This window comes from Scyliorhinus canicula, chromosome 19 (assembly GCF_902713615.1).
Source record: "Scyliorhinus canicula chromosome 19, sScyCan1.1, whole genome shotgun sequence".
Lineage (NCBI taxonomy): Eukaryota > Metazoa > Chordata > Chondrichthyes > Carcharhiniformes > Scyliorhinidae > Scyliorhinus > Scyliorhinus canicula.
This window is the reverse complement of record NC_052164.1, coordinates 55,959,267-55,986,831: the sequence shown is the minus strand read 5'-3', so window position 1 is coordinate 55,986,831 and position 27,565 is coordinate 55,959,267. Positions and strand designations below refer to the sequence as shown.

General features: G+C 47.5%; 1 protein-coding gene across 3 annotated transcripts in view; it reads right to left on the bottom strand.

Moving 5' to 3' along the window:
- Positions 1-2,377: 2,377 nt before the first annotated feature.
- Positions 2,378-27,565, bottom strand: part of LOC119954503 — a 182,244-nt gene continuing 157,056 nt past the window's right edge. For all 3 annotated transcript variants that reach the window (XM_038779790.1, XM_038779791.1, XM_038779794.1), the window contains one exon: positions 2,378-4,013. In XM_038779790.1, the coding sequence (XP_038635718.1) occupies positions 3,993-4,013 (21 nt within the window). In that variant the 3' untranslated portion in view covers positions 2,378-3,992. The remainder of the gene's footprint in view (positions 4,014-27,565) is intronic.

Sequence of the window (27,565 nt, the reverse complement as noted above, 5' to 3'; positions counted from 1 at the left end):
TTTCCCTCCATACCAGGCAACATCCTGGTAAATCTCCTCTGCACCCGTTCCAAAGCTTCCACGTCCTTCCTATAATGAGGCGACCAGAACTGTACGCAATACTCCAAATGCGGCCGTACTAGAGTTTTGTACAACTGCAACATGACCTCATGGCTCCGGAACTCAATCCCTCTACCAATAAAGGCCAACACACCATAGGCCTTCTTCACAACCCTCTCAACCTGGGTGGCAACTTTCAGGGATCTATGTACATGGACACCGAGATCCCTCTGCTCATCCACACTACCAAGAATTTTACCATTAGCCAAATATTCCGCATTCCTGTTATTCTTTCCAAAGTGAATCACCTCACACTTCTCCACATTAAACTCCATTTGCCACCTCTCAGCCCAGCTCTGCAGCTTATCTATGTCCCTCTGTAACCTGCAACATCCTTCCGCACTGTCTACAACTCCACCGACTTTAGTGTTGTCTGCAAATTTACTCACCCATCCTTCTGGTAATGCGGCGACCAGATCTGCACGCAGTATTCCAAATGTGGCCGAACCAAAGTCCTATACAACTGTAACATGACCTGCCAACTCTTGTACTCGGCGACCAGATCTGCACGCAGTATTCCAAATGTGGCCGAACCAAAGTCCTATACAACTGTAACATGACCTGCCAACTCTTGTACTCGGCGACCAGATCTGCACGCAGTATTCCAAATGTGGCCGAACCAAAGTCCTATACAACTGTAACATGACCTGCCAACTCTTGTACTCAATACCCCTTCCGATAAAGGCAAGCATGCTGTATGCCTTCTTGACCACTCTATCCACCTGCGTTGCCACCTTCAGGGTAGAATGGACCTGAACTCCCAGATCTCTCTGTACATCAATTTTCCCCAAGACTCTTCCATTGACCATATAGTCCGCTCTTGAATTTGACCTTCCAAAATGCAACACCTCGCATTTGCCTGGATTGAACTCCATCTGCCATTTCTCTGCCCAACTCTCCAATCTATCTATATTTTGTTGTATTCTCTGACAGACCTCTTCGCTATCTGTAACTCCACCAATCTTAGTATCATCTGCAAACTTGGTAATCAGACCACCTATACCTTCCTCTAGGTCATTTATGTAGATCACAAACAACAGTGGTCCAAGCACGGATCCCTGTGGAACACCACTAGTCACCCTTCTCTATTTTGAGACACTCCCTTCCACCACTACTCTCTGTCTCCTGTTGCCCAGCCAGTTCTTTATCCATCTAGCTAATACACCCTGAACCCCATACAACTTCACTTTTTCCATCAACCTGCCATGGGAAACCTTATCAAACACCTTACTAAAGTCCATGTAAATGCCCTCTACAGCCCTTCCCTCATCAATTAACTTTGTCACTTCCTCAAAGAATTCTATTAGGTTTGTAAGACATGACCTTCCCTGCATGAGGTGGCAACCATTGCTAGATTTCCTGGCAGAACGGTAGAAGGCCAGCAGCAGCAGCAACCTGGGGAGAGGGTGGGTGGTGGGGGAGGGGGGATGTTTTCTTTGTTTTGGCCTGAAGGGACGTGTATATTTGTTCTTTGTTTATGACGGGCGTTAATTTATTTTTCTTTTTTGTATACATGGGGGGGGGGGGGGTTTGTTCTTTCTTTTCCTGATATTTTTTGTTATTGATATTTTGTGAAAATTTGAATAAAAATTATTTTTTTTAAAAAAAGTTCCACAGCCAGACTGGATAAGTCTGGGCGGGGAATGGGGGGGAGGAGGAGGGGGGGGGAGGGAGGGGGGAGGGAGGGGAGGGGGGGAGGGAGGGAGGGAGGGGAGGGGGGGAGGGAGGGAGGGAGGGGAGGGGGGAGGGAGGGGAGGGGGGGGAGGGAGGGGAGGGGGGGGAGGGAGGGGGGGGAGGGGGGGGGGCGGGGGGAGGTAATGTCCTTTTTGACAAAAAATTATGTTGAATGAACTGTTTGTCAGTGCAGTGGAAACAATGTCAATGGAAAAAAATCATGAAAAATGCAATAAATACACAAAAGGAAACAATTGCAGGATTAATGGAAAGAACAGGGGAGTGGAATAAAATAGGCAACTCTTTCCAAGAGCTGACACATGGAAAAATCACCACATGACCTTCTTCTATATTGTTCTCTGACTGACATCCAACACTGGGAACAGAAAAGGAACAACCCTTCCAAATGGAAATGACTGGGTGACTGAAGGGTGAGGAAATATTTTACCGGAGACAAGAACGTTTAGGTTGGAGTAGAAATAAGCAACTGACAAGATCTAGAAAGGATCAACAATTAAATATTACAAAACACCTTTCTGCTTTCTCAAGGAGCTAGCTTTGTGTTTATTAATTATTCAACCAAATAGTTCCTCCAGCAACTACATAAACAACAATAATGTTATTAAATTTTAATACATTCATTTCAATCTGAATATTTATTAATATCATGTAAAGAAAATTGAATGGTTAAGGCTGGCAACAATAACATTGGGCTGAAGATTCCTGGCCCATTGGAGATCGATTGGAAGATGGAAGGGATGGGGAAAGGAATGGGAATTTGGGAAGAAGCGGGGAAGACATGGGACGAAGATGGGAGAAGGCATTGGGAGAAGAACCACCATAGCATTTTGCCAGCATTGGGCGCCTATGCAATGTTTTGCCATCTTGATTCCTGCCCTCCATTGGATTGGGGCCAGCTCCTGCTTTAACAGCTGGTAGCAGGCTTTAACCCTCAGCAGGAACATTCAGCCCATTAATTCACCTGCAAAAATTAGATTGGGCATTCCAATGTCCTGCAGTTGGAAATCATGCAGAGTGCACTCTTTGAGTGCAGAGGCAAATTGAGAAAGGACAGATTTCATCAAAAAAATATTTTCCTGAGGAATAAATTGCCATTGCCATCTCTGTGCTTTTCCCTGCTCGTAATGTACAGATGAAAAATAAATTGATGGAGCCACTTTACCCCAATCGGATCTGAGGGGAATTAATTGCCTTGACAGAACAAAGATGCTAACTTCTCTTTCTTATCTAAAAGGTGATATTGGGAGATTCCTTCTTGCAAGGTTATTAAGGAGAGCCATATTATTAAAAATATTACTTCCTCCCAAGATAACAAGCTAGAGGAATTCAGGTCATCCAATCCTATGATTAACCAACCAGTAAAATTAATCATCTTCAGTCAAGTTTGTGATTCAGGCCGAGAGTGTGGAGAAAGTCAGCTGAAATTTTCAAGATGTTTGAAATCCCGCTGCTGGAACTGGAAGTGGGAACTAACCCATGGCAGTCAGGGTCAAGACCCTGAGGCATCAATTTGGAACTTAAGCTTAGCTCTGGGACAACCATTGCTACAGGGGCTCTCTGTACACAATGGAGCGTCTGCAACCTGGAAAGCTGGAGGCCGCTGTCACCGTTTACCTTGTGGTATCCCCACATGGTGGTTGCCTCTTCTCATGCTATGAAGATATTGTTGCATCGGGGAGGTGGCCTTTAACTGGACATTTAATTGCTTCAATTGTCTGCCTGTTGGGCAACTGCACGATTGGGGTTCCTGTTTCTGGTACATGCCATGGCAGTGAAGTGTATGAGGCTCATCTGACAATGCCTTCCTCCATCCCCTCACCTCCCAGTTCATAAGAACATGAGAACATAAGAACTAGGAGCAGGAGCCCCTCGAGCCTGCTCCGCCATTCAATGAGATCATGGCTGAATGTTCATCTGCAAAATGTATTTAAGATTCAGCCATTGATTCAAGTGGTCATAGTGCATAAATTATATTTCAAGTAGACTAATTTCCAGGAGGCAGGTAAGAAATACCAGTAGATTAAATCTCTCTCTCTACATATATTTTCAAAATTATAGTCTGTTAATGCATTGAAATTGGAGAAATAAAATTGACCATCCTGTTGCTTAGCACTGAACCTTTTGCTGAGTGCGTCAGGAGCCCTGTAAATGTTCCACAGATTTGCCTTTACGTCGATGCTGCAGTCCTCATCCATGGTTTAGACGGTGACCTGCTGACCCTGAAATGGATAAATAATTAGTCATATTTTTAATAAATCGGCATAAAAGCTGGTCACAATTCAGTGAAATTATACTTGCAGATAAACAACACAAGAGAAAGGCACTCAAGCCTTCCCTTCCTTCAAATCCACTGGGAGGAAGGGGGGGTGCATTAAATTCTGTCCACTGTGCCTAAGTTACAGCTTTCAAAAATGAAAATCTCCATGATAAATTAAGAAAAGAAGTAACATCGTAATCCAAGCAGTCTACAGGAATGGCGTAACATTTGATGGCTTGCGAGTGGGTACAACTATAAAATTATCTCATTACTGCCCCTTCTCTAAAGTAGCATTGCCTCCGTGAGAAAAATAGAAAACTGTTTTCATTATACTTCTCTGCAAATTTCACAACACAATCTTCAGTCCCCTATAATTCAGTTGTGGATAAGTATGTTTTTACACATATACAAAGAATAAAGAAAGTACTGCACAGGAACAAGCCCTTCGACCCTCCAACCATGCTTCCCGTCTACCCTAAAACCTTCTAACTTCTGGGGCCCGTATCCTTCTATTCCCATCCTATTCATGTATTTGTCAAGATGCCCCTTAAATGTTACTATCGTACCTGATTCCACCACCTCCTCTGGCAGCGAGTCCAGGGACCCACTATCCTCTATGTAAAAAACATTTTTCACACATCTCCTCTAAATTTTACCCCTCACATCTTAAACCTATGTCCCCTAGTAATTGACTCTGCCACCCTGGGAAAAAGCATCTGACTATCCACTTTGTCTACTCCCCTCAAAACTTCGTAAACTTCCATCAGGTCATCCCCTCACCCTCCGATTTTCCAATGAGTACAAACCGAGTTTATCCAACCTCTCCTCATAGCTAATGCCCTCCACACTAGGCTTCTTCCTGTAAAATCTCTTCTGTACCCTGTCCAAAACCTCCACATCCTTCTGGTAGTGTGGCAGCCAGACACTATATTCTAAGTGTGGCTTAACTAAGGTTATATAGCTGCAGCATGACTTGTCAATTGTTGCACTCAATGCCCCAGCCATGCCCTGTATGCCTTCTTGACCACATTCTCCACCTGTGTTGCCACTTTCAGTGAGTGACCTGTGGACTTGTACACCCGGATCCCTCTACCTGTCAATACTCTTAAATATTCTGCCATTCACTGTATACTTCCCACCTGTATTAGACCTTCCAAAATGCATTACCTCTCATTTGTCCGGATTAAACTCCATCTGCCATCTCTTCGCCCAAGTCTCCAAACGATCTAAATCCTGCTGTATCCTCTGACAGTCCTCATCATTATCCGCAATTCCATTAACCTTTGTGTCGTCCGCAAACTCACTAATCAGACCAGTTACATTTTCCTCCAAATCATTTATATACACTACACATATATACTACAAACAGCACTGATCCCTACGGAACACCACTAGTCACAGACTTCCATTCAGAAAAGCACCCTTCCACTGCTACCCTCTGTCTTCTGTGACCGAGACAGATCTGTATTCATCTTGCCAGCTAACTTCGGATCCCGTGTGACTTCACCTTCTGTGCCAGTCTGCCATGAGGGATCTTGTCAAAGGTGGTTCCAATCATGATTAACAAACTGTTCTTTCCCTACATCACCTATCAGGATGTTCGGATTGAGAAATGTAATCATGTACTAAAGGTCCTTCCTGGTTTGCCACAGTTATGTGATTCTGCCAGGGGCACACTTACTGGATTCAAATAACGAAGTGGGGTTGGGTTGATTGAATTTTGAAAAGCTATAGAGAAGCCACACCTACTGAAAGAGGAACAGAAAAATGCTCAAACCTGCTAAAAGCTGCTGAACCAGCCACTGAAAGCCACCAACCAGCAAAACATCAAAAGCTGCAACTAAACCACTAGGTGAGTCAAAAATGTTAACTTTCCTCTCCCAGCTCCTTCCGAAATGATATGCGGCAGAACTGGCAGTTTTTCCACTTACATTGGCAAACTACAAGATTGCAACAGATTGAATGAAAGAGCCGGAACTGATATGGATAGCAACACTTTTCACACTGCTGGGAGTGACTGCTACATTCCACCCTAAATCTCTCTAAAGAACAGAAAAAACAGAGGGCAGGAATTTTGAAAGTATTTGAGGCACGCTTTGAACCTTAAGTGAACGGTACTTTTGAATTCTATGGGTGGGTTTTTTTTATATCCCCACAAAGCCTCCACACCATGCGTATTTTGGTAGTCCACCATTGGTGGTGGGAACTACTGGTTCTGCCGATGTTAAGGGCATTTTACATTGCTCGCTGGGGAATCTGGTGCGCGGGGGGGGGGAACATCGGCGAGATCAGATATCTCTATATCCATCCTATCCATGGGTTTGTCAAGATGCCTTTTGAATGCCATTAATGTATCTGCTTCCACAACCTCCCATGGCAACGCGTTCTAGGCACTCACACCCTCTGCGTAAAAACCCTGCCTCGCACATCTCCTCAAATCTTTGCCCACGGACGTTAAACTTAATACCCCTGATACCATGTTCCCAACTACGTCTGGTAACGTGGTATCAGTATCAACTGTTGTTGTGGAGCTGCATGCCAGTGGCTCATTCTCATCTTGTAATATTCTGTACATATTATCGAATCATAGAATTTACAGTGCAGAAGGAGGCCATTTAGCCCATCGAGTCTGCACAGGCCCTTGGAAACAGCACCCTACCCAAACCCACACCTTCACGCTATCCCCATAGCTCCACCCCACCTTTTTGGACACTAAGGGCAATTTATCATGGCCAATCCACCTAACCTGCACATCTTTGGACTGTGGGAGGAAACCGGAGCACCCGGAGGAAACCCACGCAGACACGGGGAGAAAGTGCAAACTTCACACAGACAGGGACCCAAGCCGAGAATCGATCCTGGGACCCTGGAGCTGTGACGCAACTGTGCTAACCACTATGCTATCCTGCTGCCCACAGTATCATCCGTCATCATGAAATTGCAGACAGGTGCCGCCACCTGCTCCTCTAACTCATGGTCTGAAGGAGTGGTCTCAAGCATTGGGATTCCACGACCGGAATCATTTCATAGGACTGAGATGATTCACCGGATGCTTTTGGAACCAATTTCTCCAGAATGGGTATTATATTTTCTATTATTCGTTTTTTCAGAGCTGTGGTACCTGCTACTGCAATCTCACTTTTCATCTCTACGTGCGCCATCTCATACCTTTCACACTTATCGTTGTCCTGCGCAGACTGGGCATCCCTTGTGATCACCTCACCATTCCCATCAAACCAACGGCGTAGTACTTCACAGGCTCCCTCACTTAGTTTGCAATCACTCCCGCGAAACAATCTTGCAAGCGTTTCATAGTCGTCCTCCTCCGGCTCATCCTCTGACCTTTACTTCCTTCATCGTATTCATAAGTATCATCATTGTACTCATCAACAGGGTCAGTATCACTTGAAAAGACTTCTGTAAAGTACGACATTGTACATGGAATTATGTGTTCACGCCAGAGGTGACCAACTTCAAAGTCAGCAGCGAGTCTTGCTGCAAAAATTTTATTTAACATTCCATGCTGTGGAGCTTTAGGAGGACTGAAGAAATTAAAGAACGAGTCATTTGGAAGAGTTTTTGGAACTGTTTTGCGAGTGTCCCGACTGTTATGCTTCGGCTCCGTTTTTTCAAAGTGATATTTTTTCCTTTCTTCCCATCGCTCTGGCACCCTGTGCATCCTGTGATTTCGGGTTCGTCACAGAATGAGAATTCAAGCTTATCAGGCTGCGATTCCTGCTGGACCTAATTTGGCTTAAACTCAAACTCCAGAGTGAAGCTTATTGGCTGTTCACGTTCTGAACATTTAACATTTACATCTTGCAGATGCTTTAATACAGGCTCATCATGCTCCTGTATCATACCACTGAGTATATACACCTTCCTGAAGACTGTTAACCAGAAATCTGGAATTCCCTTTGGCTCTTCCATCTCCTCATCCGATTTGTTGTCCTCCCCTGTACTTCCACTTGTTTCTCATTGAATAACTCAACCAGCATATCTTTTTCAGAATCGCAGTAAGCATCTGGCCACTCACTGTCTGGAACATACAGCCATTCACGACTATTCACTTTATCTGATCGGACTCTTCTGGTTCTTGGCGAGATCAATGAAGAACTGTTCTTTCGATGGCAACTCATCAACTGCGTTTTCTGCTCTGATGTGGTCCATTGTAGTATGCAAAAAACATTGTTTCGCAAAGTGATTTCTACGGCCACACTTGGAACATACTTTTCCATATGCTGGACATTGCCGAGGGCTGTGTCGATTGCCACATTTCTGGCAGAAGATAGCGGCTCCGGTCGGCTGCTTAAAATGGCCACCTGCACTGAGCCCATGGCCGTGGTTCTCCGACCCAGTGCGGGGTCAGAGAATCCCCAGGGGGCACGAGAATCGCACCATGCTGCCCCGACACCGGCACGCCAGTTTTCGGGCACCAATGGCATCGCCGCCGCGCTGGCAACTACCCCCCCTCCCCCGGTGATTCTACTGGCCTCAACGGGCCGAGTGCCCACTGAGTTCGGCCGAGTCCCACCGGCGGGGGATACGTGTGGTCTCACACAGCGGGACCTCAGAGCTCTGTCTGCGGTGGCCGTCCTGGTGGAGGGGAAGGGGGATCCAACCCCAGTGGGGTCCTCCACGGTGGCCAGGCCCGCGATCGGGGCCTACCTATCGGCGGGTGGGCTGGTTCCGTGGGGAACCCACGTGCATGCGCAAACTCTCGCCGGCCGTGGCGCACATGTGCGAACTGGCGCTTGCCACACTTGCTTTCGGGCATTGGAGATGCGGAGACCACTCCGGCGCTGTACTAGCCCTGTGGGAAGGGGTGGATAGCTGCCAGGTGAGGCCCGTTGACACTGGAGTGGCTCGTGCCACTTTTCCCACCGGCATCAGAACCTGGCCACAGGATTGGAGAATCCCGGCCCACGTTTTTTTATTGAACTGCGTCACAGTGCTGATAGCGCTGGCGTCTTCTTCCATGTTGGCGCCAAAATGTTTGAAACTTAGTGTGCTGATCTGATGTGCAACCAATTCACTTGCATGGCAAATCTTAATCACATTTTCCATTTTCAGGTCTTCTTCCTCTAACAGTCTCTCTCAGAGCTTATCATTCGATATGCCAAATACTATTTGGTCGGGAATCATTGATGATTTAAGATTACTGATATTGCAGGACTGGGCCTTCAGCCTCAAGTAGGTTACAAAGCTGTCAAAACATTCACCTGGTTTCTGAGTATGCGTACGAAAAATGTATCTTTCAAATGTTTCATTTTGTTTCGGAGAGCTATGCAGATCGAAATAGTTTATTATCTCATCCTATCTCTTGCTTTCCTCTTCGCTATCAAAAGCGAAGGTAATGGTAGATTTAGATTGCTTGTGGACCTGCCACGATGAGCAGCAATGCAATGCACCTCTCATCAGGCTGTGTCTGCACGCCAAGGGCTGAAACATAGAGCTTAAACTTCTGTTTATTCTACGTAACCCAAGATTTGAAGCTAATGGGGTGCCCTTAAACCTTTCGTATTGAACTTCAATGTCGTTTGTTGCTTTGAGTCGATTATGGCTGCAGTTCACCAGGTCGGTGAAATAATCTTCTCTGTTTTTGTTCTTCGGCAGCTTTTGCTTCGTCTTTTCTCCTATTACCTTTAAATGTTCAACACTCCTGGGGCCATGATAGATAGATAGAGAAATACAGCACAGAACAGGCCCTTCGGCCCACGATGTTGTGCCAAACTTTTGTCCTAGGTTAATCATAGAATTTTGGACACTAAGGGAAATTTATCATGGCCAATCCACCCAACCTGCACATCTTTGGACTGTGGGAGGAAACCGGAGTACCCGGAGGAAACCCACGCACACACGGGGAGGATGTGCAGACTCCACACAGAGTGACGCAAGTCGAAATCGAACCTGGGACCCTGGAGCTGTGAAGCAATTGTGCTATCCACAATGCTACCGTGCTGCCCTTAAGAAGAAATTAATGTACACTCCATTATTCTACCCTAATCCATGTACCTATCCATTAGCCGCTTGAAGGTCCCTAACATTTCGGACTCAACTACTACCACAGCCAGTGCATTCCATGCCCCCACTACACTCTGGGTAAAGAACCTACCTCTGACATCCCCTCTATATCTTCCACCATTTACCTTAAATTTATGTCCCCTTGCAATGGTTTGTTCCACCCGGGGAAAAAGTCTCTGACTGTCTACTCTATCTATTCCCCATATCATCATATAAACCTCTATCAAGTCGCCCCTCATCCTTCTCCGTTCTAATGAGAAAAGGCCGAGCACCCTCAACCTTTCCTCATAAGACCTACTCTCCATTCCAGGCAACATCCTGGTAAATCTCCTTTGCACCTTTTCCAAAGCTTCCACATCCTTCCTAAAATGAGGCGACCAGAACTGCACACAGTACTGGGGGGGGCAGCAGGGTAGCATGGTGGTTAGCATAAATGCTTCACAGCTCCAGGGTCCCAGGTTCGATTCCCGGCTGGGTCACTGTCTGTGTGGAGTCTGCACGTCCTCCCCCTGTGTGCGTGGGTTTGCTCCGGGTGCTCCGGTTTCCTCGCACAGTCCAAAGATGTGCGGGTTAGGTGGATTGGCCATGCTAAATTGCCCGTAGTGTCCTAATAAAAGTAAGGTTAAGGGGGGGGGTTGTTGGGTTACGGGTATAGGGTGGATACGTGGGTTTGAGTAGGGTGATCATGGCTCGGCACAACATTGAGGGCCGAAGGGCCTGTTCTGTGCTGTACTGTTCTATGTTCTATGTACTCCAAATGTGGCCTGACCAAGGTTTTGTACAGCTGCATCATCACGGCTCTTAAATTCAATCCCTCTGCTAATGAACACTAGCACACCATAGGCCTTCTTCACAGCTCTATCCACCTGAGTGGCAACTTTCAAAGATCTATGAACATAGACCCCAAGATCTCTCTGCTCCTCCACAATACCAAGAACCCTACCGTTAACCCTGTATTCCGCATTCATATTTTTCCCTCCAAAATGGACAACCTCACACTTGTCAGGGTTAAACTCCATCTGCCACTTCTCAGCCCAGCTCTGCATCCTATCTATGTCTCTTTGAAGCTGACAACAGCCCTCCTCACTATCCACAACCCCACCAATCTCCATATCATCTTCAAATTTACTGAACCACCCTTCAACTCCCTCATCCAAGTCGTTAATGAAAATCACAAACAGCAGAGGACCCAGAACTGATCCCTGCGGTACGCCACTGGTAACTGGGCTCCAGGCTGAATCTCTGTCTTCTATCGGTTAGCCAGTTTGTTATCCAACTGGCCAAATTTCCCACTATCCCATGCCTCCTTACCTTCTGCACAAGCCTACAATGGGGAACCTTATCAAATGCCTTACTAAAATCCATGTACACTACATCCACTGCTTTACCTTCATCCACATACTTGGTAACCTCCTCAAAGAAGTCAATAAGACTTGTAAGGCAAGACCTACCCCTCACAAATCCGTGCTGACTATCCCTAATCAAGCAGTGTCTTTCCAGATGCTCAGAAATACTATCCCTCAGTACCCTTTCCATTACTTTGCCTACCACCGAAGTAAGACTAACTGGCCTGTAATTCCCAGGGTTATCCCTATTCCCTTTTTTTAACAGGGGCACGACATTCGCCACTCTCTAATCCTCTGGTCCCACCCCTGTTGACAGCGAGGACAAAAAGATCATTGCCAACGGCGCTGCAATTTTATTTCTTGCTTCCCATAGAATCCTTGGATATATCCCGTCAGGCCCGGGGGACTTGTCTATCCTCAAGTTTTTCAAAACGCCCAACACATCTTCCTTCCTAACAAGTATCTCCTCGAGCTTATCAGTCTGTTTCACACTGTCCTCTCCAACAATATGGCCCCTCTCATTTGTAAATACTGAAGAAAAATACTTGTTCAAGACCTCTCCTATCTCTTCAGACTCAATATACAATCTCCCGCTACTGTCCTTGATCGGATCTACCCTCGCTCTAGTCATTCTCATATTTCTCACATATGTGTAAAAGGTCTTGGGGTTTTCCTTGATCCTACCCGCCAAAGATTTTTCATGCCCTCTCTTAGCTCTCCTAATCCCTTTCTTCAGTTCCCTCCTGGCTATCTTGTATCCCTCCAGCGCCCTGTCTGAACCTTGTTTCCTCAGCCTTACATAAGTCTCCTTCTTCCTCTTAACAAGACATTCAACCTCTCTTGTCAACCATGGTTCCCTCACTCAACCATCTCTTCCCTGTCTGACCCCTGTCATACATATCAAAAACATTTCACTTGTGTCCTTCCCTGACAGCGTATGTTCCCAACTTCTGCACTTCAATTCTTGTCTGACAGCATTGTATTTACCCTTCCCCCAAATGTAAACCTTGCCCTGTTGCACACACCTATCCCTCTCCATTACTAAAGTGAAAGTCACAGAATTGTGGTCACTACCTCCAAAATGCTCCCCCACTAACAAATCTATCACCTGCCCTGGTTCATTACCAAGTACCAAATCCAATATGGCCTCCCCTCTGGTCGGACAATCTATATACTGTGTTAGAAAAGCTTCCTGGACACACTGCACAAACACTGCCCCATCCAAACTATTTGATCTAAAGAGTTTCCACTCAATGTTTGGGAAGTTGAAGGCACCCATGACTACTACACTTCTGCACCTTTCCAATCTGTTCCTCCACATCTCTACTGCTATTGGGGGGGCCTATGGAAAACTCCCAACAAGGTGCCTGCTCCTTCCCTATTTCTGACTTCAACCCATATTACATCAGTAGGCAGATCCAGAAAACAGCCTTTCTGCAGCTGTTATACTATCTCTAATTAACAATGCCACCTTATTCACCCTTAAGCTCACCCACCTTATTCCTGATGCTTCTTGCATTAAAGTATACACACTTCAACCCATCTCCTTGCCTGCATGTACTCTCCTTTGTCAGTGTTACCATCGCATCATGGAACAGATAATGGAGGGAATGGAAAGAATTTGTGTCTACATTGACGATATCATAATCTGGTCCACAACCCCAGAGGAACATGTGTCGCAACTCAAGAAAGTATTCCAACGCATGAAAGAACATGGCCTCAAGCTAAACAGGTCCAAGTGCTGTTTTGGGACATCCATGCTGAAGTTCCTGGGCGATCAGATTTTGCGACACGGTGTGCGCCCGGACACAGACAAAATTAAAGCCATCGAAGCAATGAAAGTCCCCGAGGAGAAGAAGGCAGTACTGCGCTTCCTGGAAATGGTCAATTTCCTTGGCAAGTTCATCCCGTCTGGCAGCACGATAGCATGAGGGCAGCACGGTAGCATTGTGGATCGCACAATTGCTTCACAGCTCCAGGGTCCTAGGTTTGATTCCGGCTTGGGTCACTGTCTGTGCGGAGTCTGCACATCCTCCCCGTGTGTGCGTGGGTTTCCTCCGGGTGCTCCGGTTTCCTCCCACAGTCCAAAGATGTGCAGGTTAGGTGGATTAGCCATGATAAATTGCCCTTAATACCCAAAATTGCCCTTAGTGTTGGGTGGTGTTACTGGGTTATGGGGATAGGGTGGAGGTGTTGACCTTGGGTAGGGTGCTCTTTCCAAGAGCCTGTGCAGACTCGATGGGCCGAATGGCCTCCTTCTGCACTGTAAATTCTGTGAATCCCGAATTTGGCCACACACACCACGGCCCTACGCAACCTGGTGAAAAAAATCAACCACCTTTGAGTGGAAGATGGCACACCAGACAGAGTGGCTGGAGCTGAAAGCCAAGCTCACCACTGCACCCCCAGTGCATTCTTTGCCCCAGACCGAGAGACCAAGATATCCACAGATGCGAGTCAGGTTGGCATTGGGGCAGTGTTGCTTCAAAGAGACGACATGTCATCCTGGGTACCAGTAGCATACACGTCACGGGCAATGACACCCACTGAGACCAGATATGCGCAGATTGAGAAGGAGTGTTTAGGTCTTCTCACCGGCATCCTCAAATTTCATGATTATGTCTACGGCTTGCCAAAATTTACTGTTGAGACGGATCATAGGCCTCTGGTCCACATCATCCAAAAGGACCTGAAAGACATGACACCTTGTTTGCAGAGAATTCTGCTCAATCGCGGGAGGTATGATTTCAATTTGATGAACGCACCTGGCAAGGAGCTCATCCTCGCTGATGCATTGTCCCGCTCCGTCAACTCACCCAGTGAACTACTGAGATCATCCAGCACATTGAATAGCAGATCCAACTGTGTGCAAGCACTCTCCTGGCAACAGATGAGAAGATCGTTCTCATCCGAGAAGAGACGGCCAAAGACCCCCTGTTGCAGCGTGTCGTCCATGACCTCAGCAATGGCTGGCAGAAAGGACAATGCCCTCAATTCTACAACGTCAAGGACGACCTAAGGCTGATCGACAGCAGCCTGCTCAAACTGGACAGGATAGCCATCCCGCTCCAGAGCATGGTGCTGCGGCAGATTCATGAGGGATACCTGTGCATAGAAAAGTGCAGTCGCAGGGCTGGGCAAGCTGTCTACTGGCCCGGCATCAACCAGGACATCACGGACATGGTCCTGAACTGTGAAACCTGTCAGAGGTTCCAACCAGCGCAGAGCAAGGAGACACTCCAACCACATGACCTTGAGACCTCTCCATGGTCCAAGATTGGTATTGACTTATTCCACGCGAATGGTCGTGACTATATATTAATCATCGATTACTTTTCGAACTATCCTGAGGTGCTGAAGCTGCCAGACCTGACCTCACGGACCGTCATCAAAGTGTGTAAAGAGACAATCTCACAGCATGGCATCCCGAACACCGTCATGAGCGACAATGGTCCGTGCTTCCACAGTCGAGAATGGTCCACGTTTGCAAAAGCAACAATTTCAGGCATGTCACCTCCAGTCCGCACTATCTGCAGTCCAATGGCAAAGTCGAAAAAGGGGTGCACATCGTTAAGCAGCTCATCCGCAGACCTCAGACTCCGCTTCCGACATACACTTTGCACTACTTGTGTACCGGGCAACTCCCTTGTCCATTGGCATGTCGCCAGCTCAACTGCTGATTAACAGGGACCTGCGAACGACGCTTCCAGACATACACCTGCCCAACCTTGATCACCTCCCGGTGCTGCAGAAGATGCAGCAGCTTCGCGACAGCCAGAAGCAGGGCTATGACGCACATGCCACCGATCTGGACGCGCTATCCCAGGCAGACACGGTCAGGATCAAGATACCGGATGGTGGGTGTTCTGCTCCGGCTGTCGTTGTTCAACAGGCCGCGCCCAGATCCTATATCACACGTATGGCTGATGGCTCCATTGTGTGAAGGAATCGAAGGGCACTGCGAAATGTTGCTTGCCCACAACCACCTTCCCCTCCATTTCCACATGTCGAATTGCCACCTCCAGACACCTCGAACCACGAGGCCACCAGTCGTGCTTCCCACTCACCTGTCAAGACACCGTCATCCCCTCCACCACCTCTCTGGCAGTCGGTAAGGATCAGGCGCAAGCCTCAGAGACTGGACTTATGAGCATGGGTTTTGTTTGTTCTGTTCTGTATTCCTCAGTCAATCACATTAGACAGACACATTCACATGTATATACATCTAAAAAAAAAGGGGGAGATGTCATGATATGCAAACATGCAACCAATGAACACTCAGAATAGGACACAACCAATGGGCAGTCAGGACACTCAGAGGTGGCATCACCACAAGGGAGCATGATATAAACACTATAAAAGGCACTCACACGCTGCCTCTTTCCACAGGCAGACATCTAGAAAGTTAGACAGGGTTGATCAGCAGCATCACCCCCCAGCACGTGGCTTAGAGCAAGCTGGTACAGTTAGACTGAGTTACTACAGTTAGATTAGCAGAGAGTCGAACTCATTTGAGAACTGCGTTAATAGTTCAATAAACACGTTGAACTCATTTCAGAGTCTGGAGCATCTTTTAGTTAAGACTGCATCAAGTCGCTGCCTGTGTTATCCGAAGCAGCATAACACAACACTACCTCCACCTGCTGTATCAGAGCAGCTATGTGGTGCTCACCAGTGAGTGTCCCAGAAGCCTCATCGCTGAAGAGCCCAACCTAGGTGAGAGTCTCTGCGATGGTGGAGGGTGCAGGAGACAGCAATGACGAAAAGTCAGTGTTGTCATCGGACCCGAAGTCAGGGATCCCCTGGGTTGTTGTCTTTTTGTTTCCTCTGTGTTGGTGTCATGGGTGGTGGTTTCATGTCTGTCTGACTCCTCAGTGTTCATCCTCTGGGCCGTGGTGTCGCGTGTGTCTGTTCCCTGTGTGCTGTTGTCCTGTGTTGTGGTGTCTGTGTCCTCCGTGTTGATCTCCTGGGTCATGGTTTCATGGCTTGAGTGGGCTGGAGGGCTGTTGGTGTGGCTGCCCTCCCCATCGCTGCTGGAGTTTTTGGGGGTGGCCGCCATGACACTGTCCGGGGCTGGGTTTGTGTGATGGGCTGGATCGATCGCCGGATGGTCCTGCCAGACACAACACACCATGCATGGTTAGACAGGCGGACGGGGGAGGGGTGAGGGATGAGGTTAGGGGTTCGGTTCAGGGTGAGGGGTGAGGTTTGGGGTCAGGGGTGGGGCCAGGCAAGGGGGTCTCACTTGGTGGTGAACCCCCGATCTTGGCACGGGCAACCTCCCACTCCTCGGGTCCGCCAGCTACTTCCAGTGTCCTCTGTTCATGCATGGTGAGGGGGTGCAATTCAGGTGCACCCCCTTCCGTTTTGTCCCGCTCTCGCCAGTTATGGCCGCTCTTCTGTGGGGGGTGCACACAAACTTCAGCATTGTTAGGAGGTCCGACCCATGCAGCCCAGCAGGTGGGTCTATCATTGGTGCACAGGGCACCCTGCCAATGCGGCTGGCATGAGTGGGTCCAGTCATGTGGGTCACGGCTGCGGTTGTGCCATCCCCCTGGGGAGTGGGGGGGGTTGTGTCACATGTGTGGGGGCTAGGGAGGTTGGTGCCATGGGCACAGTGCTGGATACTCAACCTGGCTTCCCTAAGTAGGTCGTTGAGCTTCTTCCGACACTGCTCTCCTGTCCTAGGTGTCACTCTGACTGCGCTGATGGCCTCGCCCACCTCCCTCCACATATTCGGGTGATGTTGGCTGCGACCCTGCAGCTGGGTCCAGGGTACATGTCCGCCCTCCTCTCCTCGATGGCATCCAGGAGCGTTTCTATATCACGGCCCATGTACCAGGGCGCTGCTCAGCGACCAGACATCTTCATTCGTTGACTGTGTGTGGGGGTTGCATCAATTTGTGCGGGCCGTGCGCTGTGTTGATTACACGGCAGTGTGGAGCCGCACCCCGAGCTTCTTGTCGCGCCCATGCTGGCCCCTTGTGGCCCGCAGAATTGCTGCGCTTTCGGGCCCATTGACGCTGGCGTGAAACACTCCAGTGTTTACACCGGCGTCAACACTTGGCCGCGTTTTTGGAGAACCCCGGTCCTGTACAGCGATCATGTACTGGCAGCAAGAGGTCATCACCTTGATCCTGACAAGGCAAGGCAAGAGGTGTAGCAATGAGATAGCAATTTGTTGGATTCCTGAACTATTTCGCAGTCCAAGGATGTGCAGGTTAGGTGGATTGGCCATGCTAAATTTCCCTTAGTGTCCAAACTTGTCCTTAGTGTTGGGTGGGGTTACTAGGTTATGGGGATAGGGTGGAGGTGTTGATCTTGGGTAGGATGCTCTTTCCAAGAGCCGGTGCAGACTCGATGGGCCGAATGGCCTCCTTCTGCACTGTAAATTCTATGTCTATGTAAAACTTTTGCCTGATTTGTGAACCACTACACAGGCTCATTGCTAAGGATACAAAGTGGTATTGGAGACGAGAGCAAGCAGCAAAAAGTCTCATGGCACCAGGTGAAACATGGCCAAGGAAACATCCTGCTGATTACCACATACCATCCGACCTCAGCTGGTGAATCAGTGCTTCTCATGTTGAACATCACTTAGAGAAAGCACTGAGGGTGGCAAAGGCACAGAATGTACTCTAGGTGGGAGATTTCATGGTCCATCATCAACAGCAGGGGCATGGGAACCTGGATTGTAGTTTTGGGGTACGGGAGATTGAGAGTATAGAGGTCAGGAGCACAGATTTGACTTCGCAGGAGGGTGCCAGTGTTCAGGAGGTGGTTTGAAGTGTGTCTACTTCAATGCCAGGAGTATACAAAATAAGGTAGGGGAACTGGCAGCATGGGTTGGTACCTGGGACTTCGATGTTGTGGCCATTTCAGAGACATGGATAGAGCAGGGACAGGAATGGTTGTTGCAGGTTCCGGGGTTTAGGTGTTTTAGTAAGCTCAGAAAAGGGGGCAAAAGAGGGGGAGGTGTGGCGCTGCTAGTCAAGGACAGTATTACGGTGGCGGAAAGGATGCTAGATGGGGACTCTTCTTCCGAGGTAGTATAGGCTAAGGTTAGAAACAGGAAAGGAGAGGTCACCCTTTTGGGAGTTTTCTATAGGCCACCTAATAGTTCTAGGGATGTAGAGGAAAGGATGGCGAAGATGATTCTGGAAAAGAGCGAAAGTAACAGGGTAGTTGTTATGGGAGACTTTAACTTTCCAAATATTGACTGGAAAAGATATAGTTCGAGTACATTAGATGGGTCGTTCTTTGTACAATGTGTGCAGGAGGGTTTCCTGACACAATATGTTGACAGGCCAACAAGAGGAGAGGCCACATTGGATTTGGTTTTGGGTAATGAACCAGGCCAGGTGTTAGATCTGGAGGTAGGTGAGCACTTTGGAAACAGTGACTACAATTCGGTGACCTTTACGTTAGTGATGGAAAGGGATAAGTATACCCCGCAGGGCAAGAGTTATAGCTGGGGGAAGATGCCATTAGACATGACTTAGGATGTGTAGGTTGGAGAAGTAGGCTGCAAGGGTTGGGCACACTGGATATGTGGAGCTTGTTCAAGGAACACCTATTGCATGTTCTTGATAAGTACGTACCAGTCAGGCAGGGAGGAAGGGGTCGAGCAAGGGAACCGTGGTTTACCAAAGAAGCGGAATCTCTTGTTAAGAGGAAGAAGGAGGCCTATGTGAAGATGAGGCGTGAAGTTTCAGTTGGGGCGCTTGATAGTTACAAGGAAGCGAGGAAGGATCTAAAGAGAGAGCTAAGACGAGCAAGGAGGGGACATGAGAAGTCTTTGGCAGGTAGGATCAAGGAAAACCCAAAAGCTTTCTATAGGTATGTCAGGAATAAAAGAATGACTAGGGTAAGAGTAGGGCCAGTCAAGGACAGTGGTGGGAAGTTGTGTATGGAGGCTGAGGAGATAAGCGAGATACTAAATGAATACTTTTCGTCAGTATTCACTCAGGAAAAAGATAATATTGTGGAGGAGAATGCTGAGACCCAGGCTATTAGAATAGATGGCATTGAGGTGCGTAGGGAAGAAGTGTTGGCAATTCTGGACATGGTGAAAATAGATAAGTCCCCGGGGCCTGATGGGATTTATCCTAGGATTCTCTGGGAAGCCAGGGAAGAGATTGCTGAGCCTTTGGCTTTGATTTTTAGGTCATCATTGGCTACAGGAATAGTGCCAGAGGACTGGAGGATAGCAAATGTGGTCCCTTTGTTCAAGAAGGGGAGTAGAGATAACCCCGGTAACTATAGGCCAGTGAGCCTAACGTCTGTGGTGGGTAAAGTCTTGGAGAGGATTATAAAAGATACGATTTATAATCATCTAGATAGGAATAATATGATTAGGGATAGTCAGCATGGTTTTGTGAAGGGTAGGTCATGCCTCACAAACCTTATCGAGTTCTTTGAGAAGGTGACTATACAGGTAGACAAGGGTAGAGCAGTTGATGTGGTGTATATGGATTTCAGTAAAGCGTTTGATAAGGTTCCCCACGGTCGGCTATTGCAGAAAATACGGAGGCTGGGGATTGAGTGTGATTTAGAGATGTGGATCAGAAATTGGCTAGTTGAAAGAAGACAGAGAGTGGTGGTTGATGGGAAATGTTCAGAATGGAGTTCAGTTACGAGTGGCGTACCACAAGGATCTGTTCTGGGGCCGTTGCTGTTTGTCATTTTTATAAATGACCTAGAGGAGGGCGCAGAAGGATGGGTGAGTAAATTTGCAGATGACACTAAAGTCGGTGGAGTTGTAGACAGTGCGGAAGGATGTTGCAGGTTACAGAGGGACATAGATAAGCTGCAGAGCTGGGCTGAGAGGTGGCAAATGGAGTTTAATGTGGAGAAGTGTGAGGTGATTCACTTTGGAAAGAATAACAGGAATGCGGAATATTTGGCTAATGGTAAAATTTTTGGTAGTGTGGATGAGCAGAGGGATCTCGGTGTCCATGTACATAGATCCCTGAAAGTTGCCACCCAGGTTGATAGGGTTGTGAAGAAGGCCTGTGGTGTGTTGGCCTTTATTGGTAGAGGGATTGAGTTCCGGAGCCATGAGGTCATGTTGCAGTAGTACAAAACTCTAGTACGGCCGCATTTGGAGTATTGCGTACAGTTCTGGTCGCCTCATTATAGGAAGGACGTGGAAGCTTTGGAACGGGTGCAGAGGAGATTTACCAGGATGTTGCCTGGTATGGAGTGAAAATCTTATGAGGAAAGGCTGATGGACTTGAGGTTGTTTTCGTTAGAGAGAAGGTTAAGAGGTGACTTAATCGAGGCATACAAAATGATCAGAGGGTTAGATAGGGTGGACAGCGAGAGCCTTCTCCCGCGGATGGAGGTGGCTAGCACGAGGGGACATAGCCTTAAATTGAGGGGTAATAGATATAGGACAGAGGTCAGAGGTGGGTTTTTTACGCAAAGAGTGGTGAGGCCGTGGAATGCCCTACCTGCAACAGTAGTGAACTCGCCAACATTGAGGGCATTTAAAAGTTTATTGGATAAGCATATGGATGATAAGGGCATAGTGTAGGTTAGATGGCCTTTAGTTTTTTTTTCCATGTCGGTGCAACATCGAGGGCCGAAGGGCCTGTACTGCGCTGTATTGTTCTATGTTCTATGTAATGGTTCAGCAGTACCAGCACTGGCCAGGTCCTAAACTGATCAACTGGGTTTGGAGAACGTGGTGAGGAAAAACCTACTTGACCTTGCCCTCACCAACTTGCCTGCCACAGATCCATAACAGTATCAGTAGGGCAATCACCACACAGTCCTTGTGGATACAAAGTCCTGTCTTCATACAGTATTGAGAATACCCTCCATTGTATTGTATGGAACTACCATTGTGCTGAATGGAATAGACTTCGAACAGGTCATGCTGCACAAAACTGGGCATCAATGAAGCAGTGTGGGCCACCAGCAGCAGCAGAATTGTACTCTATCAAAATCTGATAAGTACCTGACCCCTACTGTAACTTGCCTCCCCTCACCCTTATTCAAACACCCGGCACAGTAGCACAGTGGTTAGCACTGTTGCTTCACAGCATCAGGGTCTTGGGTCACTGTCTGTGGGGAGTCTGCACATTCTCCCCGTGTCTGCATGGGTTTTCTCCAGGCGCTCCGGTTTCCTCCCACAAGTTCCGAATGATGTGCGGTTGGATAATTTGGACATTCTGAATTCTCCCTCAGTGTACCTTAACAGGCACCGGAATGTGGCGACTGGGGGATTTGTTAATATTAGCCTACTTTTGACAATAAATATTACTATAAAGATTATTATTATTGCAATACAGAAAAACATGGAGGGGCGGATGGCGGGGAAAGTAAATGAAGGGGAAAAGTCTTTGCCTCAGATGATGGCTTCCTGCAGGCTTTCTCCACAATTGCTTGGGAATCACAGTCCTTGTTTTGCACCCTGTATGCATAATTTTCCTGGTGAGACAGAGTTGTTGTTTCATCAGGCTTTGCTTGGGACACTTGCTTTTATCAATAGGGGCATTGATTACAAAAGCAGGGAGGTCACAGTGGAGCTCTATAGGCCACAGCTGGAGTGCTGTGTGCAATTCTAGTTACCACATTATAGGAAGGATGAAATTGTACTGAAGGGGATGCAGAGAAGATGCACCAGAATCTGAGAAGGAACATTTAAGTTGCAATGAGAGATTAGTTAGGCTTTGGTTGTTTTCTTTGGAGCCGAGAAGACTGAGGGGTGGTAATTGAGGTGTGCAAGGTTGTGTGGGGCATGGACAGGGTGAATAGGGAGAAGATGTTCCTCTTCATTGAAGAGTCAGTTACGAGGGGAGACAATTCAAAGTGAAGAGTGAGAGGTTTAGGGGGATTTGAGTAAAAATGTGTTCACCCAGAGGGTGGTGACGGTCTGGAATGCACTGCCTGGGAGAGTGGTAGAGACGGGATGCCTCAAATCCTTTAAAAAGTACCTGGATGAGCACTTGCCACATCATAACATTCAAGGCTATGGGCTGTATGCTGGCAAGTGGAATTAGATAGGCAGGTCATAGAACATAGAACAGTACAGCACAGAACAGGCCCTTCGGCCCTCGATGTTGTGCCGAGCAATGATCACCCTACTCAAACCCACGTATCTACCCTATACCCGTAACCAAACAACCCCCCCCCCTAACCTTACTTTTTAGGACACTACGGGCAATTTAGCATGGACAATCCACCTAACCCGCACATCTTTGGACTGCGTCAGGGCATTTCGTGCATCAGTGCAGACTCAATGGGTCAAAGGGCCTCTTCTGCACTGTCGTATTCTGCGATTCTGCTCGAAGTTCGTGGCCAGCCTTCAGACCCTGCTTTCTGGAATCCAACGTTCACAGGTTTATTGAAGAGAGAGTTAACTGGATCTTATTTTTGGAGAGGCTCACCATCAGTGTTCTGGATCTTTTCCCTTCTCTGCCTGAACCGAAAGTGAAACTAAAATGGAATCTTGTGGCTCTGAGAAACATTCCAGTGGGATAATATCCAATCACCACCTATTACCGGGCACAACATAACCTTTTGGTCCAAATACATTGGCCACCAGTCACATCAATCAAACCGGGTAATCACTGAGGCCAGCCAATCTCCAATCACCAGTCTAGAGCAGGATAGTTCTCTGGATCCTGCTGTTTAAATTTAAGGCACAGACTATGGCATTCTTCTGGCCGAATTAAAATGGCAAACTGCCTTAGACACATGTCTATAATTCGCCCATGAATAAAAAATGTAACTGCAAAGATAAAAGGGGGAAACAAGGGAATAGACAGGGAATAAACAAAAAGGATCATAGAGTCATAGACTGATAGATGTTTACAGCATGGAAACAGGCCCTTTGCCCCAGCTTGTCCATGCTGCCCAGTTTCTATCATTGAGCTAGTCCCACTTGCCCACATTTGGCCCATATCCCTCTGTACCCACCCTGCCTATGTAACTGTCTAACTACTTTTTAAATGAAATTTTTTTACCAGCCTCTACCACTGCCTCTGGCAACTTGTTCCAGATGCTCACCACCCTCTGTGTGAAAACATTTCCCCTCTGGTCTCTTTTGTATCTCTCCCTTCTCACCTTAATCCAATGCCCTCTAGTTCTAGGCTCCTCTACCTTTGGGAAAGGATGTTGACTTGTCTATGCTCCTCATTATTTTCTTGGCCTCCTACACTCCAGAGAAAACGTCCCAGCCTATCCAGCCACTCCTTATAGCTCAGACCATCAAGTCCTGGTAGCATCCTCATAAATCTCTTCCGCACTCTTTCTAATTTAACAATAACACAGAGGGTGGTGAGTGGCTGAAACGCATTGCCAGGGGAGGTTGTGGAAGCAGATACATTAGTAGAGTTCAAAAGACATCTTGTCAAACACATGGGTAGGATGGGCATAGGCAGAATGGCACAAGGAAGTGCTGAGGGTTTTGGCAAAGGTTGGTATCATGACCGGTACAGGCTTGGAGGGTCGAAGGGCCTATTCCTGTGCTGTATTGTTCTTTGTAATATCCTTCCTATAATAGGGTGACCAGAACTGAACACAGTATTCCATGTGTGGTCTTACCAATGTCTTGTACAAGTTCAGCAAGATGTCCCAACTCCTGTGTTCAATATTCTGACCAATAATATTGAGCATGCTCAATGCCTTCTTCACCGCCTCCACCTTCAAGAAGCTATGAACCTGTACCCCTAGATCTCTTTGTGCTGTAACTCTCCTCAACTCCCTACCATTAACTGAGTAGGTCCTGCCCTGATTTGATCTACCAAAATGCATCACCTCACATTTATCCAAATTAAACTCCATCTGCCATTCATCGGCCCACTGGCCCAATTGGTCAAGATCCTGTTGCAATCTTATATAACCTTCTTCACTATCCACTATGCCACCAATCTTGGTGTCATCTGCAAACCATACCTCCTACATTCCCATCCAAATCATTACTCTTTGTAACAAAAAACAGTGGACCCAATATAGTGCAGCTATCGTGCAGCCCTCAGAAATGACATGCTCACTGACACTCATTTTGGGTCCCACCAGGGTCACTCAGCTCATGACCTAATTTACAACCTTGTTTCAAAGAAGGACAAAAGAGCTGAACTCCAGGGATATGAGTGACTGCCCTTGACATAGAATCATTGAATCCTTGCAGTGTAGAAAGAGGCCATTCAACCCATTGTGTCTGCATCAACTCTCTGAAAGAGCACCCTATTTAGGCCCACTCCCCCGGCTTATCCCCAGTAACCTGATCTAACCTTTAGACACTAGGGGGCAATTTAGCATGGACAATTCTCCTACCCTGCACATCTTTGGACTATGGCAGGAAACTGGAGCACCCAGCGCAAACTACACAGACACCATGAGAACATGCAAATTCCACACAGCCATCCAAGGCCAGAATTGAACCCAGGTCCCTGACACTGTGAAGCAATAGTGATAACCATTGTGCTGCCATGCCATCCCATCAAGGCAGCATTTGACCATGTGTGGCATCAATTACCCCCCTTCCATCCTAAGGACAGAAGTGGGGATGTTCACTGTTAATCGCACAATGTTTGGCACTATTCGCAACTCAGATAAGATATCAGAGCATTTCCATGTCCAAATAAAACAAGACCTGGACAATATCCAGGCTTTGGCTGACAAGTGGCAAGTAACATTCATGCCACACAAATGGCAAGCAATGACAAAAACAAAGAACAGTATATCCAGGAACAGGCCCTTCAGCCCTCCAAGCCTGCACTGATCATGATGCCTGCCAAAACTAAAAGCTTCTGCACTTCCAGGGTCCATATCCCTCTATCCCTATCCAGCAGAGGGCAGCAGAGCGGAGTTACTGATTGGCTGTTCCGGGGAGATTTGCATATGTGCAGCGCGGTCAGCGTAATTTGAAGGTGTACCTGTGCAAGAGACCCTAGGTGTTCAAGTGAAGGCAATCATCCAGCAGAGGGCAGCAGAGCGGAGCTACTGATTGGCTGTTCCGGGGAGATTTGCATACATGCAGTGCGGTCAGGTGGTTTGTGAAGGAGCTGGTGTCAAGTGACTCTGCTGCACAGAAGGGCAGGAAAAAGACTGGCAGGGCTATAGTCATAGGGGATTCAATCGTAAGCGGAGTAGACAAGCGTTGCTGTGGTTGAAAACGAGACTCCCGAATGGTATGTTGCCTCCCGGGTGCACGGGTCAGGGGTGTCTCAGATCGGCTGCAGGACATACTGAAGGGGGAGGGTGAACAGCCAGTTGTTGTGGTACATATAGGCAACAACGATATAGGTAAAAAAAATGGGATGAGGTCCTACAATCAGAATTTGGGAGTTAGGAGATAAGTTAAAAAGTAGGACCTCAAAGGTAGTAATCTCAGGACTGCTACCAGTGCCACGAGACAATCAGAGTAGAAATTCAAGAATAGTCGGAATGAATTGGGGCCTCACGGTAGCATGGTGGTTAGCATCAATGCTTCACAGCTCCAGGGTCCCAGGTTCGATTCCCGGCTGGGTCACTGTCTGTGCGGAGTCTGCACGTCCTACCCGTGTGCGCGTGGGTTTCCTCCGGGTGCTCCGGTTTCCTCCCACAGTCCAAAGATGTGCGGGTTAGGTGGATTGGCCAGGCTAAATTGCCCATAGTGTAAGGTTAATGGGGGGATTGTTGGGTTACGGGTATACCGGTTACGTGGGTTAAGTAGAGTGATCATTGCTCGGCACAACATCGAGGGCCGAAGGGCCTGTTCTGTGCTGTACTGTTCTATGAATACGTGGCTTGAGAGATGGTGCAGGAGGGAGGGGTTCAGATTGTTGGGACATTGGAACCAGTTCTGGGGGCGGTGGGACCATTACAAATCGGATGGTCTACACCTGGGCAGGACTGGAACCAATGTCCTAGGGGGTGCTTTTGCTAACACTGTTGGGGAGGTTTTAAACTAATGTGGCAGGGGGATGGGAACCAGATTAGGAAGTTAGAGGTCAGTAAAGAGGCAGCAACTAAAGCCAGTAAGGTACTACATAATAAACTCAATGTGACTAAGGGGAAGAGTATACTGGGAAGAGATGATGAACGCAAAGGGACAGGTGGTCTGAGGTGCATTTGTTTTAATGCGAGAAGTGTAGCAGGTAAGGCAGATGAACTTAGGGCTTGGATTAGTACCTGGGAATATGATGTTATTGGTATTACTAAGACTTGGTTGAGGGAAGGGCAGGACTGGTAACTGAATATCCCAGGGTATAGATGCTTCAGGAGGGATAGAGAGGGAGGTAGAAGGGGTGGAGGAGTTGCATTACTAGTTAGAGATGACATCACAGTTGTGATTAAGGAGGGCACAATGGAGGATTCGAGCACTGAGGCAATATGGGTGGAGCTGAGAAATAGGAAGGGTGCAGGAACGTTGTTGGGACTTTACTACAGGCCTCCCAAAAGCGAGCATGAAGTAGAGGTACAAATATGCAGGCAGATTATAGAAAAATGTAGGAGCAATAGGGTGGTTGTGATGGGAGATTTTAACTTCCCCAACATTGAATGGGAGTCATGTAGTGTTGGAGGCGTAGATGGAGCAGAACTTGTAAGGAGCATCCAGGAGAGTTTTTTAGAGCAGTATGTAAATAGTCCAACTCAGGAAGGGGCCATACTGGACCTGGTATTGGGGAATGATCCCGGCCAGGTGGTTGAAGATTCAGTCGGTGATTACTTTGGGAATAGCGATCACAGTTCCGTAAGTTTTAGAATACTAACGGACAAAGACGAGAGTGGTCCTAAAGGAAGCGTGCTAAATTGGAGAAAGGCAGAGTGTAACAAAATTCGGCAGGAGCTAGGGAATGTGGATTGGGAGCAGCTGTTTAAGGGTAAATCCGCATTTGAAATGTGGGAGTCTTTTAAGGAAAGGTTGATTAGAGTGCAGGACAGACATGTTCCTGTGAAAATGAGAGATAGAAATGGCAAGATTAGGGAACCATGGATGACGGGTGGAATTGTGAGACTAGCTAAAATGAAAAAGGAAGCATACATAAGATCGAGGCAACTCAAAACTGATGGAGCTTTGGAGGAATATCGGAAAAGTAGGACGAATCTCAAACGCGCAATAAAGAGGGCTAAAAGGGGTCATGAAATATCTTTGGCTAACAGGGTTAAGGAAAATCCCAAAGCCTTTTATTCGTATATAAGGAGCAAA